The 18,455-nt window shown below is 63.2% G+C and overlaps 1 protein-coding gene across 1 annotated transcript; it reads right to left on the minus strand.

Moving 5' to 3' along the window:
- Window positions 1-1,158: 1,158 nt before the first annotated feature.
- Window positions 1,159-18,319, minus strand: NCAN (neurocan). The gene is made up of 16 exons (XM_040986233.1): window positions 18,294-18,319; window positions 14,458-14,545; window positions 13,079-13,490; window positions 11,595-11,769; window positions 11,359-11,486; window positions 10,591-10,884; window positions 9,438-10,019; window positions 8,172-9,303; window positions 7,017-7,024; window positions 5,696-5,812; window positions 4,738-4,851; window positions 3,957-4,115; window positions 3,039-3,121; window positions 2,630-2,774; window positions 1,848-2,030; window positions 1,159-1,292 (listed from the first exon to the last, which is right to left on the minus strand). Exons 2-16 carry the CDS (start codon window positions 14,536-14,538, stop codon window positions 1,159-1,161), a joined length of 3,747 nt encoding a protein of 1,248 aa, XP_040842167.1. The 5' UTR covers window positions 14,539-14,545; window positions 18,294-18,319.
- Window positions 18,320-18,455: the final 136 nt, after the last annotated feature.

The raw sequence follows: 18,455 nt of genomic DNA on the forward strand, positions 1-18,455 counted from the left end.
AAAACACAAACTTTTATTCAAATGTCCGAGAAGTTCATGAATGTGCACAGTGTCAGACCCACAGCACGCTGCAGCTCACGGCGGAACCAACGGTTCCCGACACGGTGCCCACGCCCGCACCCACACGCGCCCCGCGGCTGGGCGCATGCCAACACGCACACGCACGCACAAGGAACACACATGGGCGCACACACGCACGCACGCACGCACACATGCTGGGTCCCCAGTCCCCACCCACCCCTATAACAAGGGAGAAGCTTTCATTTCGTGTGTCACGGGGGCACCCGAAAAGGTCTTGTTTTTCTTTCAACCCAACGGAGACTGAGGGGGACCCCCTCAAGGTTGGCGCCTGGCGTGTGGAACCCGAAGCCAGCAGCTCCTTGCTCGGTGACCACACTGGAGCCGCTTCCTTCATCATCCGCCTTGCTCTTTCTCTCATTTACAGATTTCTTTATTTAACCCAGCCTCAGGATCTTGAAAAGAGGGTGTGTGTCCACCAGAGGGCGTCCCCCTGCTTCCAGAAGGAGAGCTGGGTGCTGAGGTCCCTGAGAGATGGAGGGCTTGGAAGCTGGGCTCTCCCGGCCCCTACCCACGCCGCGTGCGCCATCCCTCTGCAGGTGCACAACCACAGCCTCTCCTTGCACTGCACCCCCCCAGCCTCCATACCCACATCTAACGCTGACATCTAACGCTGATGAAGTCTTCTACCACCCAGGACCCACGGAGACGGGTCCCCGGATTCCTCCCGAAAAGTCAGCGAGCACGCAGCACTTCCAGTCTTTGCTGAACTCCTACACGTCGTCACGTCCCACCAAGCCTCACTCGGCCAGCGATCGGTCGCTCCGGCTGGGAAGAGGCGCAGCCCGCCTTCTCTCCCTCACCGGCTTTCCGGAATGGGCACGTCGCAGCCCAGCCACGGGCGCGGTGGGGGACTGGGCGACCCGGGACCACATGTGTGAAAAAAAAAAGAGAGAGAAGAGAAAAAAGGGAATTTGTACAAAGGGGGATGTACGGTGAGCGGGGAGGGCCGTGTTTTGGGGTTCAGGGGCTCCCAGACTTTCTTGTTTTGCTCTCTGGGCGGTCTCCGCCCCCACGGGAAGAATCCAGAGGGGGCTGCGGGAGGGGGCTGTGCTTGCTCGCGTCTGTCTTGCTTGCTTCTCAGCACAGGGCGCCTTCGTCCCTCTCCCAGTCCTCCGCGGGGCGGCCCTTGTGTTTTCTGCGTTCCCTGTGGGTTCTGTGGCGGCGGTGGCGGTGGCGGTGGCGGTGCCGCCTCGTCCGGTGTGAGCGTCTAGCTGCAGGGGAGCGGGCATGGAAGGGGACAAGGAGAGGGAGGCGAAAAAAAGAGGTGGCTTGATGGGCTAATCCTCCACCCTCACGCGCCGACATCCAATAAGGGGCGCCGGTTCGTATCCTGGCAGCCCCACTTCCCACCCAGCTCCCTGCCTGTGGCCTGGGAAAGCAGTGGAGGACGGCCCACAGCCTGGGGACCCTACACCTGCGTGGGAGACCCGGAAGAAGCTCCTGGGTCCTGGCTTCAGATCGGCTCAGCTCTGGCCATTGCAGCCACTAGGGGAGTGAATCAACAGATGAAAGATCCTATTCTCTGTCAATCTTCCTTTCCAATAAAAACAAATACACCTTCAGAAACGAAGTGGGGAGGGTACAGGAGCAGAGGGGACCCCGCGCAGGCGCAGGCTGCTGCAAGGGGACTTCACCACAGGAGCAGCCGGGAGACGGCCCACCCCGCAGCACCCTCCCGCGGCGAGCGGGACGTGTGGATGGAGAGCTACGCGTGACTGGGGCCTGCGTCGGGGCCTTCAGCCAGAGCCGCGGTGTCAGCCACCTACCTTTGGTGCAGACGATCTGAGGCCTGTCCCACCTGCCGTCACTGCGGCAGCGGATGGTGGCCACGTGGTGCTGGGAGAAGCCCTCATCGCACTGGTAGCGGACGGTGGCGTGGACGTTGTACTTGGTCTTGCGGGAGCCGACCAGGGAGGCGTTCTCCACCATGGGAGGGGGCCCACACAGCACTGGGGGCACAAGAATCTCCAATTAGGGAGGAGGGGGCGGTCTCTGCAACAGCAGAAAGTGGGACAGGAACATGCCTAAAAAGGGTGTCCTCCCTATGTAAAAAGTTCTTAGAAATCAATAAGAACAGAGGCGCCAGCGCTGTGGCACAGCAGCTTAAGCCACCAGCGGCAGCACCAACATCCCACATCGACACAGGTTCGAGTCCCGGCTGCCCCACTTCCCATCCGACTCCCTGTTCATGCGCCTGGAAAAGCAGCAGCGGACAGCCCAAGTGCTTGGGGCCCACACCCCTCCACCCCCCGACATGAGAGACCTGGAAGAAACGGGTTCCCAGCTAAGGACCAGCTCCGCTGTGGCCACTGTGGCCGTTTGGGGAGGGCACCAGCGGATGGAGATCTCCGCAAACACATCCGAGAGTTTATGCATCCACAAACCGGATACAGGATAACAGGAAGTGTCCCAGAAGGGGCGGAGTCGTGAGACGGACAGAGGGTGGGCACCTGCCCATCACGGTGGTAAGGGGCGGCCCCGGAGGGGGCTGGGCTGAGCTCCGGGGAGATGGGGGAGCCGCACTGGGCGGGCGGGGTGGACTGGGTACCCGTGCCCTTCTTGCAGACGTAGGCGAGATTGTAATTGCAAGGGACGTCGTTCCAGCGGCCACTCTCATGCGCCACCATCACCACGCAGTCCTCCCCGCCCGCGAAGAAATTATCCGGCTGGTTCTCTCGCCAGTTCTCGTATTGCTGCAGGAGGGAGGAGAAGCCGCCGTGTCCTCGCAAGACCGGCGTGCCAGGCAAGCCAGGCTCAACCACCCGTCCCCTCTCTGTCCCGGTGAAGGGGGCGGTGCTGGGTCCCTCAGCCACATGGCCTGGGGGTCTCTTCTCTGGACCAAGCTCGGGAGACTCACCCTCACCCAGCCGTATGCTCCCCTTGGATGCCCACCCAGCGCCCGCGGGGGAAGGGAGTGTCTTTGGCATAAGACGATAAACTGAGGCCAGGCCGCTCACCAGCCCCGTGTTGTCAGTCCACTGAAAGTCTCTCTCCACGGTCCTGTCGTTCAGCCCCAGCCACGTGTTTTCATGCCCGAAGCCTACGGAGTGAGGGGTGGGAGAGGGGAGGGCTGTGAGGGCTGTGGACCCGTCCCTCCTGCACCCTGCACTTACAGGTGATGGATGGGGAGGAAGCGCGGGGGGCAGAGGTAGCAACGGGGAGGAGCCCCCTCCCAAGGCCCTTCCGTTTTCTGCGCATGCCCAGGCTGTCCTCAGGGAGGGAGGGGGCGCAGCAGCAGGTGCAGAGGGCAAGGGGGCATGGGGCATGCGGGGGACGTGGGTGCAGAGGGCGAGGGGCATGGGGTATGCGGGGGACGCGGGTGCAGAGGGCGAGGGGCATGGGGTATGCGGGCGACACGGGTGCAGAGGGCGAGGGGCATGGGGTATGCGGGGGACGCGGGTGCAGAGGGCGAGGGGCATGGGGTATCCGGAGGACGCGTCAGCCCAGGACTCCACGGGGCGAACGGGTGGCAGGAGGGAGGGCAGGACGCGCGGCCCCCGGCGGCTGAAAGGATGCCAGGCTCGGCTGCTGAATCCTCGCTTCAGCCCACGCTTCCCAGCTGCTCCCCGACCCCGTGCGCGCGCACATGGCCACAGTCCCCAGCACAGCCCACGTGCAGAAGGACGCCAGCCTTCCTCCCAGACGAGCTGTCTCATTACTAAACGCCCCAGCCCAGGCCGAGATGGCTCCCTCGGGTGGACACACGGGGATGTCTGCTTTTGCTCCCTGCTGTGTTCATTCATTCCTTTCTTCATCAAATTGCAAACATGGCGTCTTGCAAAGAGACCACCCCTACCCACCCCTGCCCCATGCTGGCTGGGAACTCTCGCCCTCCACGGCCACCCGGCCCCCCCGGCCCCCCACCAAGTCCTCACTGTTGACGAAGTTCTGTTCTTCCGCGGAGTGGACGCTGGTCAGGTGGCCGGCCCGGCGGCGGCAATCTCGCTCGGCATCCTCCCACGCCCGCCGGTGTGCGAAATAACGGTAGCAGTGGCCTTGGAACTTGTGCCAACCCCGGTCACAGCCCTCCGTGTCTGGGAACGGACACACATCGGTGACAGGCAGGGGCCGCCCAAGCCACTTCGCTAGACCCACAGGCATGCCTGTGACTGCTTCTCTCTTCTCTCTCTGTCATTTTGTGGCCGGCAGGCCCAGGAGAAGTGACGCCACACCGTCAGTCACGAGGGACACAGACCCAGGCGGCAGCACTTCACACCCACAAGGAGGATGAGGAGTTCAACAAAGGGGCAGAGAGTCAACGAATGTGGGCAGCGGGAACCCTTGGGCGTTGTGGATGGGAAGGGAGAACCATGCAGAAGCTTAAAAGGAATGTGGCTCAGGGAGTGAAGGAGAGGGGCTGGCATTGTGGCACTGGGGGTTAAACCCCTGCCTACTGTGCCAGCATCCCACATGGGCGTCAGTTCAGGTCCCAGCTGCTCCACTTCCCATCCAGCTCCCTGCCTGTGGCCTGGGAAAGCAGTGGAGGACGGCCCAGAGCCTTGGGATCCTGCACCCGTGTGGGAGCTGCTAACCTCCCACTTAAAAGTGGCAGCATCGCATAGGGGTGTTGGTTCCAGCCCAGGCTGCTGCGCCTCCCATCCAGCTCCCGGTCACACCTCTGCTGTCCTTGTCTCCGGCGTGGCCGGGCACACTCACCTTTCTCACACAGGCTGCCTCCATAGCTGGGCAGGCAGAGGCAGACGAAGCCGTTGACCTCATCAATGCAGGTTCCTCCGTTCTCACAGGGGCTGCACGCACAGTCGTCGATGTCTGGTGGAGGGGGCGGGTCGGGGAGAGGTGTCACCACGTCACAGGACAGCCCTGCCTCTGGCTCTGAGCCCCCGTGGGAGTCCACGGCTGAGACAGGGGCGCGATCCTCCCCCGTGGGCCTGCTCCTGTGTGTGGCACTGGTGCTCCAGGAAGATGCCCTGATTTACTCTGCAGGCCATGGTGGGTGGAACTTCCCATAAACCAGAGATGAATGCCCACAAGTGCTTCTGGTCCAGCCCCCAACTGGGGCTGGGGGTGAGGTGGGTTTTGCAGAATGGTGCACCTTCACATGGCTGTCTGGAGGTAGTGCCGGGTGTCTGGGGGAGCACTTCTGCCAGGCCCTGTGTGCTCAGCGCTGGCAGCATCCAACACTTCAGAGATGTTGTGACTCCGAGTGCTTCTTTGCTTGTGGTCGGTACAAAAGCTCAAAAAGCTGCACTCTTCCTATTGCATTGCCAGATCACTTAATAGCACAATAGCTGGCGTTTTAATTTCATGAGTCGGAGTAGGGCGGGAGCAAAGAGCTCAAGAAATTCAATCATTGATATTTATCGTTTTCCTAAGGGGTGCCAATGTGTGGTGCTCACTGCTAACGTCCTGCAGCTTCGACGGTGCGGCTGCTGCTCTATCCCTGCCCACGCTGGAAAACACGGAATTTCCCAAGGGTTTCCCGGCAGCAGTTGTAGTAGCACCATCCCCCCTCGATCCCGCTCTGGCAGTCCTGGAGGCTGTGACCCCCAAGCCTTGTCGGACTCCAGCCATAGGGGGCGGGGAGGGGCTGCTGGCGATCCCTAAGTGTCGGGGGGGACTTGGGCCACTGTGGTAAAACTCGGGGGGCACTCACCAATCTCACAGTTTTCCCCGGCAAAGCCTTGGTCGCAGCTACAGCCGTACATGGTGCCGTTGGCACGGCACGTGCCTCCGTGCAGGCAAGGGTTGTTTTCACAGGGATCCGAGGCGGCTGTGTCGGGGAGGGGAAACAGGCTCTCACATCACATGTCTTCCTGAGGATCCAGAACTCAGCCCCGTAGCCCGTCTCATCAACATCTTGTCTGTGAAGGGGACTGGTGCTACGGCATAGCGGGCTAAGCCTCTGCTTGCAATAGCCAGCGCCCACTATGGGTTCCAGTCCCAGCTGCCCTGTTTCCCATCCAGCTGCCTGCTCGTGCAGCTGGCAGAGCAGTGGAGCACGGCTCAAGTGCTTGGAACCCTGTGTAACAACAGCCACAGTGGCAACCAGGAGCCAGGAGCTGTTGTGGGTGGTGCCAGAGACCTGAGCACTCGGGCCATCTCCTGCTGCTGGATGGGAAGTAGGGCTGCCGGGACACAGACCAGTGCCCGCACGGGATGCTGGCATCGGCGGGTGGAGGATTAGCCAGTTGAGCCGTGTTGGCCAAGGTCATGTTGGACCCTGGAGACATCGTTAGCACCCCTGGGGGAGGTCTAGCCTGTGGCTCCACATTGTCCATCTTGGAGACAACTTGGTCTCCACGGGGGGGTGGCCTGGCACACAGCGGGTGCTGTGGCTGGTCCTCCCGCACTGGGGGTGGCGCGTGGCCTCTCTCCTTCTTTCAGGAAGAGCCCCTCCCCTTCCTCTGCCCTCCATGGGTGGGGAGGCCCCAGCACGGCCGTGTGCATATGCGTGGGGCTGCCGGGAGGCGGTGTGTCCCCGCCAGGTGCCCTCTGCTGCTGCTGCCAACAGCTGCCCACGGACTGGCGCTGACTCAGTCACTCACTGGTGCCGCGGTTTATTTTTGGTCTCATTAGCATTCCGGCTGCCGGCGGGGGGAGGCCAGGCGCCTGGGTTTCCCCCTCCCAGGGCCGCTGGTTTCAGCCTGGAGCCCAGAATCGGGGGGCGGGGAGGGGGTGAGCCTGAGGTAGCCCCAGCCCGGGGTACAGGTGCATCCGCCAGGGCAGTTCCCTTCTTCCCAACGCCCTGCTCCGACTGCCCCTTCTCCAATGCCTCCAGCAGCCCCTGCACCCCCTTCGAGGACACAGTGGCACGGACGGCCCCAGTCCGCATATGTATTTTTTTTTTACACCCACAAGCCAGTCTGGGCACAGCCCAGCTGTCAGGACACTGGTTTCGGATGGTCACGATTGGAACCCCCAGGGGCGGCATGCGCAACCTCCGTGAATAGCCTAGTCCCGGGACTCCGCGGGACTCGGGCTCCTCCACCTGACCGAGGCACGTCCTGCTTGTCCCACGCGGCTGTGAGATGATCCACCAAGTCAACCCCAGGAAAGGGCAAGCTTGGGGGAAGACAGACTCTCCCTCCCGCCACAGCCTCCTCAGACGGACCCGGCTGGACGTGGCGGCAGGGTGAGCGGCAAAGCCCCGCACCTGCCATCGCGCGCCGCTGCGCGGGGCCAAGGAGTCAGCAAAGCAGTTAGCGCACCTGCACACCAGATCAAGACGCCTGGCGTGCGCCGGCTCGCTGCGACCAGCGACCGCCTCATGTAGAAATCCTCTGCCCCCAAATAAGCTGCTTGTTTCAATTCCCCTTTCCATACACTTTAAAAAAAAGCAATGTGAGGGCCCGGTGCAGTAACCTAGTGGCTAAAGTTCTTGCCTTGCACATGCCAGCATCCCATAGGGGCACTGGTTCTAATCCCGGCAGCCCCACTTCCCCACTGGGGGAGGCAGGCACCCAGTCCCTGGAGCCTCCCAGAACCATGCGACTGCCATGAAAGCTGGCTGGTGTCCAAAGGGGCAGTTTCGCCCACTGCACCCCAGCACCTGCCCTCCACCAGGCCATGCGCTCAGCCCTGCGTCAATGTCTCCGGTGGCCTCGGAGTCTCGGTCTGCTGTCTGCACCCCGGCAGGGAAGGGAGCCACTCCTCCCCAGCCACGCCTTGCCTGTGGCTGGAGACTCATCCCCTCGGTCATCTACACTGCGGACTGCAAGCCGCAGGCCACGCCCACCCATGCCCTCCCTGTACCCTCTCTGGCCTAATGCACAGACTGCGGGGAGGCCCCCAACGCCACATCCACCCCGGGGCTCCCAGGGGGACCTGGACCGGAATTCTGCCCTAAACCCACCACGCAGAACCAATCCACTCCACGTCTGGTCACCCCTCAGCTGGCCCCTGGGACACACTCACCGTGCTCCAAACCCATCGGGCCCAGTTTTTTCATTCCATCTCACAAGCACCTGCCTCCCATGCCACACACACCCCTTTCTAGAAGCTTCCAGATTCCCAGGGCACTCTGTCCCCTGGTTCTCATGCTCCCCCAGGGTCATCCACAGCTGGGGGGCTGGAGTCTGACCTTACCCCCCATTGCACTCCCATTCCTGAGGGTTCCTGGTGGAGCCGGCTCTTCTCCACTCGCCACCTCCTCCCAGAAGCTGTCCAAGGCGGGGCCGCTTGCCAAGATCCCCAGCTCCAACTCCTCTGTGCCTCTGGAGACAGGTGGCGGGGTATTGGGGGCGTCCCATGGTCCTGCAGGCTCTCCTTCATCCACGCTGGCTGCAGGGGGCGCGTGAGGTGGAGCCACTGGCACTCCAGGTGTGGCCCCCTCGGCCAGCACCCCGCCCTCCGGTTCTGGCTGGGGTTGAGAGCTGGAGGAAGCTGGTATGCATGTAGCTAGGACGTCCGCCTTGGTCTCCAGGTCTGGAGGTGTGAGGGGCATTGCCAACGTTGCAGCTACTGTCACCCGAGGGTGCCCCGTGGGATGCTGGGTCCCCACCACCACGAGCGACCCAGAGTCCCAAGCGCCACCAGCGTCACTAGATTCCGGCGGGACAGTGGACTCCGTGCGACCCACCACGGTCCCTTGCTCCGTGGCAGCCCCAGGCCCCACAGTGGATGGGGCGATTCTAGCAGCCACGAAAACCCCAGGGTCCCCGGAGGGGGCGGCCGAGGGCACGGAGTCCACCTCATCCACAGTGGCCTGTAAGCTAGACAAGTCCGCCATGCTGAGAACTGCAGACTCGGGTCCCAAGACATTTCCTGAGCGTGTCGGCTCTGCCGGGGCGAGATCAGCTCTCACGGGCGTCCTGGGGCTGGGCCCCCCAGTTGTGTTGGGGGTCCTTGAACCAGCTCCAGTGCCCGTGTCCACAGCTGTCACCAGCCTGGCCTCTCCACTCCGTCCGGTGGGATCCCAGGAAGGGGACGGGGCAGACACTTCAGCGTCGGTCACCAGCGAGGGGGGAGCTGTGGCCGTGGCCTCACGGTGCCCATCGGTGGGGTCTAGTGTGAGCTGGAGCTTGGGGGCACGCAGCATGGCCACCACTGGGAAGTCTGGGGACCCTGTGTCCGTGCGGGGGTCCTCAGAGCCAGGGATGGGAGTGGTGACAGTGGCTTCCGGAAGGGACCAGGGCAGGACGGAGGTGGCTGGTTTTATGCTGGCGCCTGTAATTTCCTTTTGCATCATGGCAGGAGTCCGGCTGGGACCTGGGATACTGGCAGGGGCCCTGGTTGGGGACCGTGGAGGGCCACCATGGAAATCTGTAACGACACCCAGAGAGTCATCACAGTGGCTTCCCAGCAGTTCATCCCGGCCTGGGTATAATCCTCCAATCCCTGCCCATCCCGAAATGGACCCCACATATTCCCAGGCTGCCCCCTGGACCCCCACTCACCGGCATCAGACACACCCAGCTCATTGGTCAGCTCGCCCCAGGGACTCTGGTTCCAGCCAAGCCCCAGCCTGTCGGTGGCTGCCGTGGCCACGGGAGGCCCCACAGGACTTCCAGCAGCTTCTGGGATGAGAGGCTGCTGGGCGCTGGCTTCCGGTTCCAGTTCTTGTTGCTGAAAGTGACGCCCGTTTAGCCCTTTGAAGCGCCCTCTCCTTCGCGGTGGGGGGCTCACGGGGGCTCCATCCGTGGGTGTTGACGCCACAGAGCCTGAGCTGCTGCTGCTGCTGGACGCCACGCTGTCCAGCCACGCTTCCTCTGCCTTCGTGGGCCACGAAGCTGGAGTGGGGCCCCCTGAGGCAGGCCTGGGGGTGTCCGACAACGCCTGCTCCTCCATGACAATCAGGGGCGCCTGCTCTTCCCCACTGGACACCAGGGGCTCCTGGGACTCGGGTGTGACCACGTCCTCCGCCTCCCTCAGGCCGGGCTCCAGCTCCGGGCTCGGGGGGCCTTCTGCCGACAGCAGGTCCCCCTCGTCCCCGGAGGAGGGCATCTCCGGGTCTCCATGCGGGGTTGCGGTGTGATGAGCTGTGACAAGAGGTGTGGGGTCAGGTTCAGGGGCGGGCAGTGTCCCCAGGGACCTGACCCCGGTCCAGCATGCTGCAGGACAGACAGAGCCCTGCCTGGTGGAGGCTCCGAGCCCCAGCCCCCCGTGCGGGGTCGCTCCCTCGAGACAGGGGTGGGAGGCCGGATGACGCCTCAGCCCACTGGGTCGGGGGCAGGCTGCCTGGGTGGGCGCTGGAGGACCGGGTGCCCAGTGGCTGTCCCCTTCCTCATCACCCAGGACTGGGTGCAGCCCTCACCCGGTGCTGCGGCCATTGGGGTCCAAGTTGGTGGCAGTCCTGCAGGCTGAACGTCCATCAGCCCTGGCCCCGCCCCGGAAGCGACCCCGCCCCGGGGGGCACAGCCAATCGCATCAGCTCCTCCTCCACAGGAGGCGGGGCTAAAAGAGGACAAGCTCCACCCAGAGGGAGGCACGTCACTCAGAGTGACAGGGCTGGGACGAGACCCACCTCCAGGGGGCGTGGCCGTCATTCCCCGGGGCGTGGCCCCTCCCCGGGGGCGTGCCCTGCCGTGGCCCCGCCCCGCGCATGCGCACCTCGGAAGCAGTAGGCGTCGAAGCGCGCTGCGGGCGCAGGGAAGCCGGTGCGGTTGGCGAAGCGGTAGACGGTGCGCACGCCCGGGGTCGCGCCCCCGCAGCGCCGGCGGGGCGTCTGGATCGGGTAGCGCACGCTGCCGTCCGCCAGCCAGCCGGGGTCGCACTGGTCCAGGCCCTCGTGCCAGGCCAGGTGCAGCTGCCCCACCGAGGCCAGCCGGGCCCCCTGGCGCCGACACTGGGCGCGCGCCCCGGCCAGGGTCAGGCGGCGGGCGGGCCCCACGTAGAAGACCTCGCCTGAGGAGACGGGCGGGCGGTCAGGGGCAGGTGGGCGGTGGGACCCCAGGGAGCCCGAACCCCGCTGGGCTGGGTGATCACCCCTCAGGCCAGCAAGGAGAGGTGGGACCCCAGGGAGCCCGAATCCGGCCGGGCTGGGTGGTCCTCACCCCTCAGGCCAGCAAGGAGAGGGCAGGGGGCGGTGGGACCCCAGGGAGCCGAACCCGGCCGGGCTGGGTGGTCCTCACCCCTCAGGCCAGCAAGGAGAGGGCAGGGGGCGGTGGGACCCCAGGGAGCCGAACCCGGCCGGGCTGGGTGGTCCTCACCCCTCAGGCCAGCAAGGAGAGGGCAGGAGGCGGTGGGACCCCAAACATCCAAACCCGGCTGGATTTGCATGGCCCCCATTTGAGCCGGGGGCCGGGGGCCGGGGGCCGGGGGCGAAGGAGAGGCCCGTGACGATGCAGGGAGACCTGCTAGGCCCCTCCATGAACTCACCTCCCAGTTCCCGGGCAAAGCAGTACACGTCATAGAGCTCTTGCGGGTCACGCCTCCCATAGCTGCGAACACCCGGAAGGCTGCTCCGGTCGCCGTAGCAACCAGGTCGCGACTGAGTGATGGGGTACCTTGACAATCCGAGGTAACAGTTGTTCCCCTCAGATGCACGGTTCCAGGGGACTTCTGCACCCCCCCAGCCCCCCAGAGGCCAGCTCTCCCTGGAGGCACCCACTTACCGGACGGTGCGGTCCGAGAGCCAGCCAGCGTCACAGTTGTCAAAGCCGTCTTCGAAGGCAGCCTGCAGGTGCCGTGGGGCGGCAATGGTGGCTGAGCTCAGTCGGCAGGCCTCCTGGGCCTGGGCGAAAGTCAGGGCGTACCGGTCCTGGGCTGCCCGGTAGTGGAAGACCACGCCTGTTGGAGGGAGGGACGGTGTAGCCAGGATGGGGGTGCGATGGGGACCGGCCCTCCCCCTGCACCTCTGCAGGAGCCATGTCCACTTCCTCAACACTGGCTGCTGCGCACCCATTTCACAGATGGGCAGACTGACAACAGTGATGGTACTGGGAGATGCTGGCATTGTCCCACGATGGCCGCAAATGCCAGGGCTGGGCCCAGCGGAAGCCGGAAGCCAAGAGCTTCATCTGGGATTCCCAATGGGTCACAGAGGCCCAAGGCAGCACCAGTTCAAGTCCTGGCGGCCCCACTTCCCATCCAGCTCCCCGCTCGGGCACCTGAGAAAGCAGAGGAGGACGGCCCAAGGGCTTGGGTCCCTGCTGCCATGTGGGGAGCAAGGCAGCATATGGAAGCTCTCTCTCTGTAACTTGATCAAGTGAAGAAATAAAGCTTAGTATATATTTAAATTTTAAATAATGTTTAGTTACTAATTTGGAGTTAGAGAAACACACCCAGTGTCGGAAATATGGAGTCTTCGCCTATGCGAAGCCGACACAGACCTCGAATGTATCTCTTTTGTTTGTTTGTTTTAGAGATTTCTTTATTTTTATTGGAAAAAAGATATACAGAGAGGAGGAGAGACAGAAAGGAAGATCTTCCGTCTGATGATTCACTCCCCAAATGACCGCAATGGCTGGAGCCGATCTGATCCCAAGCCAGGAGCCAGGAGCCTCTTCTTGGTCTCCCACACGGGTGCAGGGTCCCAAGGCTTTGGGCCGTCCTCCACTGCTTTCCCAGGCCACAGGCAGGGAGCTGGATGGGAAGTGGACAGCAGGGACATGAACCGGTGACCCTATGGGGTCCTGGCGCTTGGAGGGGGAGGATTAGCCTGTTGAGCCATCACACTGGTCCCTAAGCTTCTTTTTAAAATTGCATTTTCTCATGACCTTTGGGAAGCCCTCTCCTGCTGGACTCTTTTCTCCAGGCTCCACCACCTTGATCACGTAGGAAAACAATGTACTTGCATTTCCTTGGCCGTGGGATTTGAGAAGGGAGTTGGCGCAGGAGGCGCTCAGTCCTGCTGCTTACTCAGGAGAGGTTTTTCATCGACTCACCTTTTAGAAACAGCCTCACTCGGAAGAAGTCTAATTGCACTTCTATTGGAAGGAAATCCACATTCTGATTCGAAGAGGAGGCCAATATTTTCTTACATAAAAATCAGGCAACCGGGCCCAGTGCGGTAGCCTAGTGGCTAACGTCCTGCCCAGGGAGAGTCTCTGTCCCTCCTCCCACCAGGCCTCAACCCCACCTGCCATCTCCAACTGACCCGTCACCTCCAGCGGCACGAGGTCCTGCTCGTCTTCAATGCCCCGGACCACCTGACAGCGATACAGCCCGGAGTCGCTGGCCCGGAGTGGCCCCAGCAGGAGCGTGGCGTTGGCCCGGTGCTGGGGGTAGGCGGGCAGCGACACTCGGCCCTGCCAGCCCTTGGCCACCCGCACCACGTTGTCCTTGGCCACCAGAATGGGCTCGTCCTGTCGCTGGCCGGACGCTGTCCGCACCTTGGTCCACTTGACGCGAGGGGCGTCTCGGGCGCTGGCGGTGCTGGCGGGCTGCCGTGGCTGCTGCAGGGTGAAGAGACACGGCAGGGCCACCAGTTCGGCCAGGGCGGCCCGCACGGCCCCAGAGCCCAGCTTGTGCATCCGGAGGCCCAGCTCCGGGGTGCTGTGGGCCGTGTCCTCCATGCCCGGGGTGCTGTGGGCCGTGTCCTCCATGCCTGGGGTGGAGGAGAGAGACAGGTTAGGGAGGAAGGCAGATGTGGCTACCCCCCCCCCCCCCACTTTCCTTTTGGAGACACGAAAGCCAAGGCTGGGCCAGCACAGGGTGCCACCCCCAATGCCGTAAAGCAACAGGCAGATCTGCAACCTGTGCCCAAGGTGAACCGAACCACCAGGAACGCAGCCAGCCAATCCCTTTGGAATTTCGCCTCCGCTGGGAGGGCTGCATCACGGGGCAGGCCACGGGCCGCCCCCCTTGCCGCGGGGCCTCGGGAAAGTTACAGCCCTTCCTACAGCCTTGCTCCCCTTCCTTGGCTCCACTCGGGGCGCTGCCAGCCCCCGGCGAAGGAGACACAGTGTTTGTAGCAGGTGCTTCGTGGTGGCAAGCAGGTGGGCCTTATTTGAAAAACACATGAGGCCAATAACATGGCATAGTCAGCTAAGCTTCCACCTACAGCACCAGATTTCCACAGGGACGCCGGTTCGAGTCCCGGCGGCTCCACTTTTGATCAGTTCTCTGCTTACGGCCTGGGAAAGCAGCAGAGGAGGGCGGCTCAAGTGCTTGGGACCCTGCACCTGCGTGGGAGAGCAGGAAGAGGCCCCGGCTCCTGGCTTCGGATCGGCGCAGCTCCGGCCACTGTGGCCGCTTGGGGAGTGAGTCATCGGATTCGCCTTAGCCTGCATCGCCACTCGACCTCAGCACTGCTCTCTCTCCTCCCCCACCTCCTCTCTCTTTTTCAGCTCATTTCAGCAGATGACTAAAAATAACCCCCCGGTATCTTGCTGGCTCTTTTGATGGTTCAAAGACCTTTTTCATCCGTTCTCACTCTTTTTGTTATCCTGGAGAAGTGGCCACCAGCGGGAAGAGAGGGACATGGCGGTTGTTGCCCCCATGCTGTCCAGCCGCCAAGACCCCCTCCTGAGGGACAGACTCACCCTCGTCCCCAGCCGCAAAAAGCAGCAGCGGAAGGAGCACCAGGGCTGAGGCCCCGACGGACGCCGTCCCCATCCTGGACCTGGAGCCGATGGCAGAGAGAAGGAGGGAGGGAGGGAGGAAGAGGGACTTGAACATTCTAGACGCACAGCAGCGACCACCCAAATCCACCGCTCACGTCACTCGCCCACATCCTGGGAAATCCAGCCATCGAGAGCTCAGCGAGGCCAGTGTCCCACGCCAAGGCTTGAGGGCAAGCAAGGAGGCAGAGCCGGGATTCGAACCCACGGGGTTCTCTCTGCCTAGCCCTTTGCTGTGTGATGGTGGGCAAGTGGCTTTGCCTCTCTGTGCCTGCATCACTTGTTTCCTGGATGAGCTGGAGTTAAGAGCAGGTGGCGAGAAGGAAGAGAGATGCTTCAAGCGCAGAGAGGAAATTGCTTGGCACAGCACAGGACCGCCATGTGCTGCTGAACTGTTGCTATTGTAACCAATTGACCTTAACGCAGGCAAGATGGAAAATTTATGCTTTTTTTTTTTCTTTGAAATAAGTGTGCCTCCGCCTTCAGACTAGGGGGTCACCAGAGATGACCATTCCTTGGGTCCCACTAACCCTGCTCGGATCCCCAGCCGGCCGGCCGCCAAACCAGCCTCAAAGCCGGCACAGACACGATTCTCGGCTTCGATTCCAGATCGGCTTGTCACCGAGTTTCTATTCTGGGTGTCTGGTGTGTGTGTGTGTGTGTGTGTGTGTGTGTGTGTAGGCACTGGCAAGTCCCAGCTGGAGCAAGCCCCCGTCCCCCCTGCTCACTGCATCCACCCTCCAGCTACGCGCCACCCCACCCTCACTCCACGGAAGACCCTAGCCCCATGCGTGGGTCAGGCAAATGAGGTCTGGTGGTGGCGGTGCTGATGGGGGTGGGGGAACCTAAGAGATGGCAATTATCAAGCGCCTGCTGCACAAGCCAAGGAACTGGGCAGGGCTGTCCCCAAGGCCTCCCACCTACACACACACACACACCCCTCTGGAACCTTCTAATCTGGAGGTGGTGGGGGCCGGCTGGCAAAGGAAGACACCTTTCCTTAACCCAGCCGGAGAGGACGGGGCAGCGTGAGGCAGGGGGTGTCGGAGTGGGTCCCGCAGTGGGAGGGTCCGGGGGACAGCAGGGGTCCCCTGCCCTGAGCACTTCCGGAGGCTGGCCGCGACCTGTCCGTGGTGCTGAAAGCTGAGGTTGGCCGGGGGTGGGCTGGGGGCTCTCACGGCAGCCCTGCCTGCCCCAGCTGCCCCTGCCTGCCCAGCCGACCCCTGCCTGCTGCTGACACAGCTCGTCTGGCGTCACAGTGGTCTGTGCCAAGCTTCAGAGATCAAGGTTAGGTCCCTGGCTTGTAAGCCTTTAAAAATAATAATAATAAAAAAAAGCCACTGCTGGTGTCAGAGATTCCTAATTTGTCACTGTGGGCATGGCTTTCGAGGCGTCCTCTCTCTCGACACACACGCATGCATGGTCACTTTCCTCTCCCTATGCTGGGTGACCCCAACAACGGTCTTCAAGTCTCTGAGCCGGTCTTCCCAGCAAGGACCCAACAAGCTGAGCTTTGGGAAGTCCTGGACACGCTCCATTTAAGAGTGGCTCTTTGTACCCCAAGCTCCCGGTCTGGCCCTCTCCTGTCTGCAGAGACAGCATCAGGTGCACCCACTCGCTCGCACCTTGCGCCCTCTTGGCTCCAAAAATAGCTCCTCCCCCTCCCCTTCCCACCCCCCCCACACACACACCCGGGGGCTCACAGAGGTCGAACGTTCACACAGCTGTCTGGAGCCCGTCCCCTGCTGAATAATGCATAAGCCTCATGCATAGGCAAGCAGGGGCCTGCCTGGCGTGGGGGAGGGGCGGCCCGGATCAGTGTGAGACTTTGTCCCCTCCCTGGTCCATCCCCTCCTCCCCACGTCTCCGTGGACATGCTGAGTGTGGCTGAGCTGGCCCGCGCGCGGTTTAGGGGCGTCTGTCCTGGGGGTGGCATGCGTGGCTCTGAGTGTCCCCCCCCCCCCACCGCTGGCAGAGGCCATGAGCACATGGTGTGTCTCGGGCACCAGCAGGTGCTGCAGCAATGTGTCTGGGACCAGGAGGAAAGCTGGGTTTAAAGAGGAACCCCCAAGGCCACCCACTGGAGGGGGTGCAGACTTCAGCCAACTCCACACACGAAGACCACCTTCCCGACCCCCCACCCAGGCTCGGTGTCCACGCATGGGGGAGGAGAAACACACACAAAGACAGCCTGAGTGGGCACTCCCACGGCAGGCAGCGTGTCTTCCACACAAAGACTCAGGCCTTTCTCCCTCCCCTAGGAAACCCAGCACCCCCAGACCCCGCCCCCAGCCCACCCCATCTTACACACTCCCCCAGAGCCAGCGCCTGGCGCCACACACACACAAGCCCCGGCGTTGTGGCATTGGCAACCGATGGGGACATATCTGCCACCTGGTGACGTGACCTCCAGCACAAGTTTGCTCACAAAGACACCGATCGCAGTCACATCAGACCCAAAGTCCGGACGCCCCCACGTCACGGACTCAAGATATCCTTGCATCCCAGCCCCAGGGCAGTGGAGCACACACAACCTCACAAGGCTCTCCCCTCCCCAATTCCCACTAGGCGACAGTCGGAGAGTCTACTGAGATTACTGCTGGGTTCTGGGGTTCCATGGTGTACCCCCTCTTCCCCGCCCCACCCCCATGCACCCTGTCCTGGCCCATCTTCTCTCCTGCCACCCACCCCCAATGGGAGAGACTCTTAGAAAAGAACAAAGCCCCCCGGCGGGAGGATGTGGGGGTCGCTCCCAACCAGGCTGACCCGGGGCCCTGGTCCTCCCACCTCCAAGGGCTTATGGCCCCCACACCCAGCCAGGGCTCCCACAGACACCCCCAAAGGCACAGATGGGAAAGGCAGTGAGGCAAGACGGGCTGGCACGGTCCCGGGAGGCGGCAGACGCGGAGGTGCCATGCGAAAGGGGGCTCCTCCTTTTTTGGAGCTGGGGTCCCTTGTGGGTTACGAGGGGCTCCCACAACGACCTCCCCCCACCCAGGCCGGATTCACCTGGGACAGCCAGAGTGTGGCGCGTGGGGGACAGCCGGGAGCACGTTGGGAAGGGGCCCCCCTTGTCGCGCCTTCTCAGAGTCGGAGCCTCTCACAGGGCAGGCGCCCCTTGCCCAGGACCCTCAGTCTCAGCGCAGACCCCCGCCTCCTCCCCATTACCCATGTTGGGCTCAAGCTCATGCAGGGAGACCCCTCCCACTGCAGCCCAGCTCAGATTCGTCCCTGCACCCCCAAATTGGGAACCCCCTCTTTCTTACAAGACTGGGGTGTCATGGTGGGGGTACCCCATCCGGGGGTCCCCGGTTCAGCACAACTGGGCATCTTTCAAACTCGGGGTGCCCTTATCCCAGACCCCAATCCCAGCGTACCTTGGCTCCCTGAAGAGCCCCAAGACACCCCTACCTCCCATGCCCAGCCCGACCCCTGCCCCTCAGTGGGGCTATCTCCTATTTCCTGCAAATCCGTGCCCCCCTGTTCCCCAACCCCCGCACCCCGGCCCAGCCGAGCCCCCTCCCAGCCGGGGCTCCTTGGCCCAAGCTGGGGCTCCCCTCCCCCATTCCGCCCCTTCCCCAGCAGGGAGTGGGGTGGCGTGGGGTAAGGGGGGTCTCCCTGCTCTCTGCCCCCGCCTTTCCCGCCACCTTCCCGATCCCGGCGAGGGGGTTCCAGCTCCAATCTCTTCTCCCCCCCCCCACCTCCCAGCACGGAGCCCCCCACCTCCCCATGACGGACCCCCGCCCCCACCTGGCTCCTAGCGCGGACGCATCCCGGGGTGGGGGCGCCCGCCCAGCACAAAGGACGCCCCGGCCCTGCCCGGCTGGCTCCCGGCTGGCTCCTCCGGCTCGCTCCAGCCCCTGCGCCCTGCGCTCCGCTCGCCCCGGCGCCGCTCGGCGCTTATAAAGGGGC

Source organism: Ochotona curzoniae, unplaced genomic scaffold (genome assembly GCF_017591425.1).
Source record: "Ochotona curzoniae isolate NIBS_2020 unplaced genomic scaffold, NIBS_Ocur_1.0 contig_4502, whole genome shotgun sequence".
Classification (NCBI taxonomy): Eukaryota; Metazoa; Chordata; class Mammalia; order Lagomorpha; family Ochotonidae; genus Ochotona; species Ochotona curzoniae.